This window comes from Micromys minutus, assembly GCF_963924665.1.
Source record: "Micromys minutus genome assembly, chromosome: 13".
In the NCBI taxonomy this organism is placed as follows: Eukaryota; Metazoa; Chordata; class Mammalia; order Rodentia; family Muridae; genus Micromys; species Micromys minutus.
In genome coordinates, this window is record NC_137982.1 from 13,067,931 (window position 1) to 13,080,912 (window position 12,982).

The 12,982-nt window shown below is 35.7% G+C and overlaps 1 protein-coding gene and 1 pseudogene across 4 annotated transcripts in view; both read right to left on the reverse strand.

Annotated features, from left to right (window-relative positions):
* Positions 1 to 12,982, reverse strand: part of STRBP (spermatid perinuclear RNA binding protein) — a 74,543-nt gene that overhangs the window by 45,186 nt on the left and 16,375 nt on the right. For all 3 annotated transcript variants that reach the window (XR_013975304.1, XR_013975305.1, XM_080927249.1), the window contains exons 6-10: positions 9,985 to 10,076; positions 9,027 to 9,122; positions 7,684 to 7,795; positions 7,007 to 7,104; positions 6,691 to 6,802 (exon numbers count right to left, since the gene is read on the reverse strand). Coding sequence is in view for 1 of the 3 variants with exons in the window: in XM_080927249.1 (XP_080783375.1) it covers positions 6,691 to 6,802; positions 7,007 to 7,104; positions 7,684 to 7,795; positions 9,027 to 9,122; positions 9,985 to 10,076 (510 nt within the window). In the remaining 2 variants the exon portion in view is untranslated. The remainder of the gene's footprint in view (positions 1 to 6,690; positions 6,803 to 7,006; positions 7,105 to 7,683; positions 7,796 to 9,026; positions 9,123 to 9,984; positions 10,077 to 12,982) is intronic.
* LOC308428754 (interleukin enhancer-binding factor 2-like) lies at positions 5,132 to 6,366 on the reverse strand (annotated as a pseudogene). The gene has a single exon. The product of its transcript is annotated as an interleukin enhancer-binding factor 2-like (transcript).

Consider the following 12,982-nt stretch of genomic DNA (forward strand, 5'->3'; position numbering starts at 1 on the left):
GCATTCCTTTAACCCCAGCACTCAGGAGACAGAAGTGGGTGGATCTCTTAGTACAAGGCCAGCCTGGTCTAAGTCTACAGAATGTGTTCCAGGACAACCAGGGCTACACAGAAAAACTGACTCAAAAAAAAAAAAAAAAAAAAAAAAAAAAGCCAAAAAGTGGCTCAGTAATCAAAAGCACTGGCTACTCTTCCAGAGAACCTGTGTTCAATTCTTAGCACCCACATGATGACTCACAACCATCCATCTGTAACTCCAGTTCTAGAGGATCTGATAACTTCTGCCTTTTACAGGCACCAAGACAAATACGTGGTGCACAAACATACATGCAGGCAAAATACCCACACATATAAAAAAATTAAATTAGCATGTTTCTGTGATAAAAATAAGCACATAGGACTGATTGCCCAGAAGTAAGTCCACAGACCTATGGACATCTCGACTTTTGACAAAGAGGTCAAAAATGCACACTGGAGAAAAGGTGGCATCTATAGGTGCTAGGAAAACTAGATAACTACATGTATAACAATGAAATTAGAGTTATATTTCTCAATCTGTAAAAAACACAATTCCAAATAAATCAGACATAAACATAAAAAAGACCTGATATTAAGATCTAATAGAACAAAAAATATACCTGAACATGCAGACACAAGAAAGAACTTTCTAAAGCAGACCTAGACAGTATACCCATTAAGACCAACAACTGAAGCTAAAACATTTGTACAAGCAAAGGACAAAAACATCATCATTCAACTAAGAGGCAACCTACAGTGTAGGGAAAGAATCTACACATCTGACAAAGTGCTAAAATCTATATAAAGAGCTCGAAAAACTAAACATCAAGGGAACATGTAACCCAACTGTAAAATGGAGCATAGAACTAAAATCTCAAAAGATCACAAGTAACTAAGAAACACTGTATTTCAAAATGGTTAACTTTCTTGGTCATCAGGGAAATGTGAATTAAAACTACCTTGAGAATTCATTTTATCCCAGTGAATGTGTAAGAACAGTGACCAGCAAATGCTAGAAAAGTAGAAAAAAAAAAAACACATTTTTTGCTGGTGCAGCACAACTAACACAACCACTAAAGAGATCGTGTGGAGTTTCCTCTACAAGCTGAAAGTAGATCAATCACAAGATTCAGCTATCTATACCCACTATGGGGTTATATACAAAGGACTCACTATCTTATTACAGAGAGATACTTGTTCATTTATGTTTGGTGCGACAATATTTATAATAACCAGAAATTATAAACAGCCTAGATGGCCAGCAACTGATAAATGGATAATGAAAATGTGGCATATATTTTCTAACCAGAATATTATTCAACTGCTAATATAAATGGATAGAACCCCTCTCTCATCCTGAGAGAGGCAACCCAGACCAAGAATGACAAACACTACACATTTTCTCTCATATATGGATGTTGCCATTTTAAGCTTTAGATACATGTATTTCATTTGGAAAACCCACAGAGGTTAGTTAGATAACTAGTCAGAGGCCATAAGAGGGGAGGAGATCTTTTAATAAAAGGGAAACAGTGTTATAAAGGAGGAAAGGAAAAACATGTGACAGGAAGGATTAAATGAGATGGGAGATGAAAAGGCAGAGTAGAAGAGGGAATATGGGAAGGCATAACTCACACTAAAGGCAATACTAATTGCCAGTGTTATTGGTTACCCTCCAGAACATGAGGGTAAAACACTACTGCTGAAGAACACACATACTTCTGTCACAGAACATAGAGGAATCTAGCTGGTATTCAACTGGAGGCTTCATCACTGCTAGACAACTTTCACAGTGATGGAAGGTGCTATGTACATGACCAGAGGAAAAATGTTAATCATCAAAATCATCCAGCTGCAAGCTACAATACACTCTGTGAGCTACAATGACAACTGGCCTGACAAAAGATGCCACACACATAGTACAACTGCTGCACAAACATCACAGGAGCGAACAACCTCTTTTTAAATTTGATCAATAGCCTACTCTACAAAATAGATCCCACACCTGACACTGTTAATATGGTCAAGAACTTGTGGCTAGACAGGTATAAGCCCCAACATAAAACCTACTATTATTTTGCTAAATGGACATATCAGTAAAACAACTCCTAATTACTTGTTGCTATGCCCACAGATTAGTGCCTCGTTCAATTCCCATCACAGAAGCTTTTTCTTGGAATACATAGCAATTAACAGAGATGGACAACAACTGCTCAACATGCAGGCACTTTGGAATTCTCAGCCCTAGAACATCCTATTATCAAGGCGCAAAGATTTGTGTAGAAAACAGGGTGAAAAGATTAGAGCCAGAGGTAGTGAATGGCAAAACATTGTTCCTACTATAATAAGGCAAACACAGATATGAAATCACAGAAATTGTGGCAAATGTAAATAAGAAAAAAAAAAAAAAAAAAAAAAAAAAAACAGGATCAAGCCACACAAAATATCAGCATTGAGGAGAGACAGTAAACATGAAGTTCCACCCCTATCAGCAATTGATTGCTATTGAAGAGTGAAAGTCAGCTTTCTTTAATAGTGTCACACTTGGTATATAGACAACACTCCTGTGCAGACCCTATGCTCAGGATTAGTCAGCTAATACAAACTGGATCTGATGCAAAGGAAAAGAGAGGAAGACAGGGAAAGAGGAAAATGGGAAGGGCTTGGGGGAAAAGGGGACAAGGAAACAGGAATAAAGGAGTGAAGAACAAACATGAAAGAAATTGTGAAATTGGGTGGGTAAGTGAGTAGTAAGGTGAAGAAAGATCTAGATCTCAAGTAGGATGGATATGATTGAAACTATTTAAAAGAAGAATATTTCATGTGAAGGAAAAAAAGAAATTATAGGAACAAACTTAAATGTATGTCATGAGACCTGGTAATAAAAGCATCAAACTGTAAAGGAGATCATCTTTCACTAAAGCACGAAAATGGTTAACTGTTTCATCTAGTCATATAGTTAACAATTGACACCTAAGATAGAAACTGCTTCTCTTGTTCTAATTTATGCTTTGAGTTGAGTAACATGCAATTCTCAAATTGTGATTAACATCTTTACATTTTAAAATAAAAAATCCTAAGTAGCATAACAGTAGATATATAGTTTTACTACCTGCTAGGGGGAAGAGTACTACTGTGAACAAAATAGCTGAATAAAATCTGTTATTAATCATAAATAACATATTTAATTTTTTTATTTACTCAGATTATAGAAATATCCAGTGTTACACTGAACATGTAAGTCTTTTCCAATACTTTCACCAACAATAAAATAAAGTATTGGCCTTCTACAGATTGTACTGAACACTTCTTTCCTCAAGAGTTTAGATTATAAGGTAGTGATTTTTATACTTCTTAGCTTAGGACTATGTTTAAAGAGAGTTGCTGAGGCTCAGCACTTCCTTTTTATTATGTGTACACATGTAGTATAATAGAAATTAAAACAAAATACAAAAGAGTATTCCAGTAGCCAAGAGACATCATAGGATCTCCTGGAAAGCTGTTTTTCATGAAAGGCACAAAAGAAGTCCTTTCCCTCAAACCTCTTATTATTTTTACAGAACAGCTTTGAATTTTGTAGTTTTTGGAGACAAAGTGTTACTATAAATGCAGCTGCCTTCAAATTCTTAAAGTTTTGCCTTTGCATTGCAAGTACTGGGGTTACAGTAATGTGCTACCACAAGCAACCATTTTGATCTTGTGGACTAAGACTAGACTATGTTGTCCAAATAAATACATTAGGTATTTATTTTTGCAATGCCAGAATTATTATAATATTATTAATTATAGGAGGTAGGCTACATCTTGGATAAAGAATAGCTAATAATAAATAACCTGACCTTCTTATGACTGACGGGAAGATAGAAAAACATGTTTTCTGGGGGATAATGAGGACATATTGGGCATATAAATTCACATTTGAGTATGTATTCTATTCCAGGCCCTATGTTAGACATTTTAACCTGACACCAGCCTTTAAATAAAGTAAAAAAGATGGTAATAACCCTACTTAGAAGAATTGTTGTCAAGGCCTCAAACTAGTACATAATAGTGATATAATTAGAATCACACTACTGAAATTGGCCATTTTTCTATTGAGATCCTAATCAGAGTAGATAAGTTTAACTAACAGTCTCCTTCAAGATTAAAGCATTCCATCCCACAGGAAAACTCCTTAAACAGGAAAGTGACTAAGAAGACAACAACAACAAAATAGTTTCAAGAACTCCCTGAAATTGACCAGACTCACTAGGGCCCTTCCCTTCCAGAGCAAGTAGAGCCCAATTATAAAGAAAACTCTTTGACAAGAAGAACTAACTGCCTGGAAGAAATTTAGAAAAACTGAGACAATCAGAAAGACATTCTCCAACCTGTTGAGTTATCTACAGGCTGTGCAGTATGCTCCAGGTTCCCAACTTTTATGAGTTGTCACATGTGCTGGGGTGGGCTTTGATGATGTAGCTGTCTGAGTTATCTCTGCTCCTGTAAGTAACCCTTCAACCACATTACCACATGTAACCCCAATAAAACTCATTGGTTCACCAAGATGGACTTTGGTGGTATCCATACTTTAGTCTGTTGTGGTCACCCTATATACACTAAGAAGACAAGTATGTTTCATCTAACCAATAAGTTTTATAACACAACAATGAGTACAGGCAGACAAACACAAATGGAAGGTGTTCATGAATTGTCTAATATATTTCTGTTATCCCCTTTGTTTTCTTTCTTTCTACAAAAACCTGCAAACTTCAGAAAGTTCGTCATACTGACCAGTAATAAAGATGCCTCTTTTTCTTTTTCTTTTTTTAAGTAGGAAGTACTTTAATCATTTTTCTTAGGGGAAAAAAAAAATCCCCAGACACTCAATAACAGTTTATAACATTTCAACAAAAAGTACTGGTTGGGAGTGGTTAGGTTTAAATATTAGGAATGTGCGGCATTCTGCTTCATTACAGATGGACAGATGGCATATGCAGTCACAAATGGGAGATTTCTAGCTGCTTGGCCACCATCAAAAAAAAAAAAAAAAAAAAAAAAAAAAAAAAAAACCTGTATTCTTTACAGTTTGTTTTCCTTCCTGCTATCTCCCTATTCCACAGAAATACCACCATCTAAAGCCCCATGATGGCTAGCTTAGGCTCATCTTCCCTTGGGGAAAAATTGAGTAAAGGGAAGGTAATTCCTAAGTCTCCATGTTTTCTTTTTTCTTTGCCTTGAGGTAGTTCTTCTGTGTTCTCCTCTTTTTCTTCTTCTCCCTTTTTCTTCTTAGTCAGATTCTCATAAGCCTTTTTTGAAGGTGTTGCAAACACTCCATCCCAGGCAGATATTTCAGAAGCAAGATAGCCAGCATCCCCCTCCTAAGGATCTTCCTAAAGCCTCCACCATGGAGAGAATTCAAACCAGAATCTGAGCTATGTATCAGACCATATCCTGCTATTCTAGGGTCATATCTGTATGTACCCTGAAGGTGCCACTCTCAAAGGGGTCAGTGATGCCCACTGACCCTGGAATGAACAGTCCTGCAGCCAGAATCTCTAAGCAGCGTCTGAATGCAACAATCAGAGCCAAAGGCTGTCAGGTGGGTTGTTCATTACAGAATGGTGTCCAAGTAGGTCAAGGATTCAGAGTGTGAGAGGCTCAAAGCCAGGAAAACAAATTAGAAGTCCTTTGGCAATCTGATGAGAACTTCATGTGGGCATGTCGGATGGCTGCTAAGGTGCTCTGCAAAAACCTTGATGTCCAGATGGAGTTTCAAATCCAGTTTTGAGACTGGGTGGCACTGTTGTGAAATGAGAATTTTCACTGTAGCATCAGAAGAGCTAATTTAAAAGCCAGTTTCATTAGTCTGCATGGTCAAGACTTCTGATGGATCCTGTGCCCTTAGGCTTTCCACAACTTTGTTTCCCAAGGGCAGCAACAGCTTCCAATGTTGGCAGAATCTTTAGCAATACCACCAGGTCAGCCACATTGTGTCCTGTAGTCATTGTCCCCTTTTTATATAATCCTACCTTCAATTTGCACTTCAAATGTCCCTGGAGCCACAATCAAATTGTCAATCACATTGTTTATTTTTGTCAAAGAAAGGATAGAAGCTCAGCAGAATTGAGGGCAAGGTCTTGATTCCTCTTGAGCAAGGTTTCACTGAAGAAGGTTTCATCAGGTGCTAGTTTGACAGGGGTAGGTGGATGTAGAGGGGGGATTAGGGGAGTTGGAGGGGGGCAGGGGGAGCCATTTAACACAAATAAAAATCAAAAGGAATATGAGGCACAAAAGGCCTGAGCCCTCTTCCAGGACCTCCTCTGGAACCAAAGTTCCCAACACGACCACAACCTCTGTCACCCCTCATGCCCTGAACAATGGAGCAATAATGTCTCTTCTTAGGTTATGATTTATCTCCTCTCCTTAGATCAGAAGCCTAAAAAGAATGTATGGTCCTTAAGTCTATGTAGTAACAAAATCTAGCAACACGGGGAAAGCTGATCAGTAATACAAATAAATAAGACAGTCAGCTCATGCCACTAATGTCTGGGATAAAAGCCAACTAGCCAACTAAGTTAAGAAGAAAAGCAGTGATTTGGATGAACAATGCTTTAAGTTCCCAAAACAAAGTACACACCACCACTATCAACTCTAATTAAAAAAAACAAGAACAAAACTCTCTCATACTCACCTTCTTTATCAGTAACTGACCAGGAATACTTCTGAAAAGGCTTACTAGATGGAAGAGGGTCCATCTCCAGCACTTTATAAATCTGGCCAAAGGCTGATAGTCTAAGTGCATGCTAAAAAAATAAACATCATATTTAATCAAATCTCAATAAGCATTCTAACTTATAGAACATTTAACTCAAATGTCATTCATTATATATTGATGTTCATAATTTAAGCATACAAGAAAAAGAATTTCACAATTTAAACATACAAGAAAAGATACTCAGAAAGTGATAGTACCTTTCTAAACAATCAGTAATATACCAGTCTCATACCTGTGCGCTATGGGTGATATCTTCTTTTTGCTGAGTGGTCATATAGCTAAGAGCATCTGTTGGGTCTCGCTCACAAGGATCATGAAGACCAGGACCGCCTTTGGCAAAAGAAAGGAAAAATAAAAATTTAGAACAGAATTTAGAATATAGCAAACAAAAGAGAAGGGAAAAGGCTAAAGAATTAATTAAAAGTCTGCTCAATTAAGGACAGTCTATCATTCACAGTTTTAGCACTTGATTATCCTTATTTTATACAAAAATAACCTAATACCAAGTTGAGTCATACTCCAAGAATCTAGAACATGATTGAGGAATCATCCCTGATCTTTAAATGGATTTATATTTACTTTTTCTATATTTATATACTGGACTTCAATTAAAATGAAATTTATATTTTTAAAAGAAGAATTTACAATTTCAAATTCAGACTTCCAAGTGAAGCAATTCCATAGCAGTTTCTATTAGTACCTTTTATGTTAGTACATATAAAACACAAATTAGCATTACTGAAAACGCTTTACAGCACTCCTCCACACATAAACACACTCTAGTTGCCGAAATTCTAAAGAACAGAAGTACATCAATCTCAGCAGAGAATAAACATTTAGCATATGCTTTGATAAATTAACTAAAATGAGATTTTTCTTATTCTTCTGCCTAGAGTTTGAAACCCTTACCAGGAAGTAGTATTCCAGATGCCAAACACTCCATTACTCGTCTCAAGGCCTCCCCAGCGCCCAAAGGTCTATTACAAGTACCTATAGACTTTTCACAAATAAGCTCTAGTGGCTAGAAGATATTAAATTACAAATTAGTATACATGCACCAAGTGTTAAAAGGATTCCAGTTAAATGTGAGCTGACAATTCTATCTAAAAGAGAAGCCAAAAAAAATGTAGACTATTTAGCATTTAAGGAGCATTTAACTTTTCCTTCATAATTATCTACTCTAATCCAACCATTTTTTTATATTTTTGGCTGTGAGCCTAGTCTTTAACAGCTGAGTCAACTCTCCAGCCCCCAATCATATTTTTAAACCAAGTACTTTTAGATATTTTCTAAAAATATTTGACAAAAACCTTATAATTTTACTCTATTTTTTAAAAACTAAAGTCAAAAAATTTACAATTAACAAGTTTTCACACTTGTAATAGCTAATAAATAATCAAGGTACAAATTTATCAATGTAAATCTTACTTAAGTTAAGAAACACTCAACTGTAAAAAGAGTTCATTCAAACAGTCTACTTCAAGAGCAATAATTAGAATAAACAAAGAAACAAATCTCTATATTAGATAAAGTCAAACTCATGATGCTACACAAATATTCATAGTTGTTCATTATTTTATAAACAAGCCTTTACAAACATTAAATTATTAAATTAAATTTTTTAATTCTAGTCCTAACTGAATCAGGCATAATTTCCAAATTAAGTCAATGTTACAATATATGTTATGTCCATAATTAGTAATTAGTAACAGGCAAACACTGCACCTAATGGCAAACATACTTTAAAGTATATATTGTAACATTGCACTTAGCCTAATATGTTAGAATTTGTGTCTACATTTCATGAGAAATTCAAAGACACCATTTTATCAAATAATCTCCACACAAATGAAAGAACACACTGAGGGCAATGGATCAGCCAAAAAGGCTATCATGAGCAGCAAGTGATCCAAGAGTGATCAATGGTCCATACAGAATTCAAAGACCAGCACCTACTTCTAAAAGGTAGAAAACCTTTTTAAGTCAGAAAACAATGATGATTATGATGATAATGATAATAATAGTAATATAGATTTTAAAATTTATATACATTACCAGGTCTAAAACACAAATGACAAAACAAAAGAGAAGTTATGTACATAAAAGATTTCATAGAACTGAGTATAATTTCTAGGGCAAAGACAGACAACATTTGCCTTAACTAACTCAGAATATAGTTATAGTAATATCACTACAAGAATTTCCTCTGCTATGACTTTATATTTGTTTTTTGATCACATTTAAGTACTTACCCATCCTTTCAATGGTGCCCATGTGGGTACTCTGTTGCACAAATCACGCAGAATGCGGAGGACAATTACACATGATTTTAATCCATTTGCCCTTGCCTAAAACAAACAAAATGATTCCAATATCCCTGTAGAAATCCATTCCTCATTGGAAACACTGATCATAGATAACTTTTTAGAGTAAATACCAATTAGAAAATCATTTACTTATATTCAACTAAGCCAAAAAAAAAAAAAAAATCAAGTTATAAAAACTAGCAAGTTATTGGTTCAGAAAGGCAGGGTTTTAACTAACTAAAAGGAAAATAGAAAAGTTCCTTTTATAAATTCATGGCAACCCTATTACAGGCAATATATTAACATTCATCTTTTCTATGTATTTTACAAGCCACCCTCTACTATTCAGAATAGTAAGTCAAAAAGAATTACATGGTAACAAAACAACATGGAGAGACAGCCAGTGTATAAAGTGTTTCCTATGCAAGCAAGTATGCAGGCTTGAGTCCAACCCTCAGAACCTATGTTTTTATAAGCCACTTAGAATCTCAGTATTGGAAAAGCAAAAATAGGAAGATCCATAGGCTTGCTGACTAGTCAGACAAGCCTATGTGATGAGATGCAGATCCTAGTGAGAGACCCTATCCCAAAAGTGGCAAGGTGTATTTAACTCCTGAGAAATGACACTGAAGTTGACCTCTACTGCACAAGAAAAACAGACAACGAGACAGCCAGGCAGACAGGTAGGCAGGCAGGCAGATGACCGACAGACACAAACACACAAAACAATGAAAACTACTCTAGGCACTGTATCCAAAATAACTGATATTTGCTCTGACAATAATTCAATGAACTACAAACTATTCCCATTTCATATAGAACACATATCACACTAAGTAAAAAGCGGCCCACATATAATCTACACGTGGTTATATAGACAGTAAAGAAATAACAAAGCGCCAACCTGAAACCATTTGGCATGTCGAAGAGAAGCCAAGGCATTTAGGCATTTTTGCCTGTCCAATAAGTCCGGAGGGTCTTTCATCATGACACTTTCTAATAGTAAAGTGGGATAAAGGAAAAAAGAAACAGTTTGAAAGGATATTCTTAAAAAATTATCAGTAACAACCAAAAGAAAGCAGCATTTGAGTAAACTTATAATAAAACTCCCAGAAATTTTTGCAATGATTTTGTTGCTCCTTTTTAAAATTACACATTATTTACATAGTGACCAAATTCTGTGCAAAAGGGCAAGGAAACGGAAAAAAAAATTCATTTAGCAAAGGAAATCAGTGACCACTACTTCTTATAATCAATCTGAGATCGTATTAATAAACAAGTACACCATCACACATAGCCTCAGTAATAGTGTCAGGTCTTAGGGTCTCTCCTTAAGCCGGATCCCACTTTGGGCCTGTTGCTGGCCCCCTTTTCCTCAGGCTCTTCCCTGTAGTTCTCTCAGACAGGAACAAATTATGGGTCAGAATTTTGACTGTGGGATGGCAACCCTATCTCTAACTTGATGCCCCTTTCTGCTGGAGGCAAATCTCTTTTTTTTTTATACACTGAACTACATTTTCTCTGCTGACTGAAAATTCACTGTGCAGATTCATGTTTGATATTTTCTAGTAACCTAGTTCCGTATCAGGTATCATTCTAGGTACTTAAGAAAAATATAGGGGTTAAGAAGGGGGAAAAATAAGAAAGATACCTGCCTTCCAAGGAGCATAAGTTACAGAATAAGCCAACTCATTATGTATCCTATATACTCATAATACTGGATTTCAAGTGTGGTTTAAAGTTTAGCTATATGGACAAGTGTAGTAAGACAGATCTTTAATCCTAGCACTCAGTATGCTTAAGCAGAAGGATCTCTGTGAGTTCAAGGTTAGTCTGGTGTATCAAGCTGGTATACTTAAAAAAAAAAAAAAAAAAAAAAAAAAACTGAGTCCTGGGCCAATCAGAACTACTCAGTAAGTTCTTGTCTCAAAAAAATATAAAGAAGCACAACCAAACAATAAATAAATAGTTTGGCTGTGTTAAGGTTTGGCAATCTGAATCTAGTGTGCCCACTTACTACTTTGAAATTAGTTGCATACCTCACTACATTTAAGTTCTTTCATTAAACTTGCAAACAACTGCTTCTATACTATCTATATTCTGAAATTAAAAAGTCTGCCTAATGTCACACAACACTAATAAAGAACTGAATAGACATGTTATGCAGGAAGATCTGGGCTTTTTCTTCTATGCCTTTTTTTTTTTTTTAAAAAGAAAAACACGGTACTGGGGAAATGGTCATTCCATAAGGCCTCCAACCCTAACCCTAATAAAGGGTTAGAGTGTGCGAACACTTACAGCATAGGGGAACTCTTACTTGTGACACCATTCTTTTAAAAAGGGATACTCTTTATGTAAGCTCAATAATTTAAAGCATGAATGGTGGTTTAAAGTAAATAGTTACATACACTTATACACAGAAAATATTAAAGATAAATTTAATACCTTACCTAGCCCAGTCCTCTGGCTCTGACTGTTCTCAACTTTCCTCTATTCTCACTTAGATTTGGCCAAAATCACTTAGCAAGTTAAGAGAGGAAGAAATATAGTTGATTTGTGTATCTACTGTAAACTATGTATTTGGGAATGGTAAAAGCAAGCCACAATAATATAATAAAAACTCTCAGGGTAGAGGACAAGGGCTCTAAGACATTGTTAACTTTGAAAAAAAAAGAAAAAAAAAAAGAAGGGTCAAGAAGATGCTATCTTTCAGTGCCCAGGTATCCCTGAAAGCTAAATGTGCCTTCTGTTTTCATCCCACAGAGATAGATGCAGAGAATTACATCAAAAAGAGTGCTGTCTAAGTGAACAAGTACTGCATAATCCAGACTGCACACACCCATTATCTAGATGCTCCAAACTGCACAGGAATATATACAAAAAGGCATCTATGACAAAGCCATATCAGACAAAATGAATTAACTGTAAAATACCAAGTTGGTCATCGCAGCTGGAATATGAAGAACAGCAGCAAAGAAAATCTTTCTGCCCAAAGATGGAAGTAAACATTACCTGATTCTTTAGTCTCACTTGATCTCACCAAGCTGATAAGAATCAGCACATCAAGTCCTTTAATACCTCAGTAACTTAAAACACCGTAAACAAAGACTGTGACTATATTTTATAATATAAATCCTATTCTATGATTAATAGTGTTCCAGAAAGGCATAATACACTAAGAGCCTATTTTCAGCTTCTCTGAACCAAAATGAAGGTTTTAAAAACACAGGTTAGGGATGGAGAGATGGCTCAGTGGTTAAGAGCACTGACTGCTCTTCCAGAGGTCCTGAGTTCAAATCCCAGCAACCACATGGTGGCTCAGAGCCATCTGTAGTCGGAGCCAATGCCCTCTTCTGGTGTGTCTGAAGACAGTGACAGTGTACCCACACACATGAAATAAATAAATCTTAAAAAAAGAAAAAAAAAAAAGGCTAAGCCTGAGGGAATCAACACTGAGAGCTATAACAAAATCCTACACAAAGCCACATAAGAAAAACGCTTTATATTTTCCTGATGCCTTCAAAGAGGTAAAGGAAAACGCAGATACAAACAACTCTCAAAACAAAAATAATGTTTACTAACATCTATAATTACAAATCTACATAGAAACGGTTGGTTTTGTACTATAAGGGTCAAGAACAATACAGCTTACCAGAATTAACACTTATCTTGATAAACCAGAAATCAGAAATCATAGATCTGCTGTTAAAAAAAATTAGGCCATTTAAGAGACCACCAGTTCTTCTGAGGTACCTCAGAAATCTGTATAAAGGGTATAAAGTACAGGCATTAAACCCAATTACAGATGGGGTGTACTTTAAATATGACTCAAAAAGTATCTGGTTCCTGATAACTATATTGTTTCATATTTCAGTTAGCCTCTTGACAACCCCCATACACAC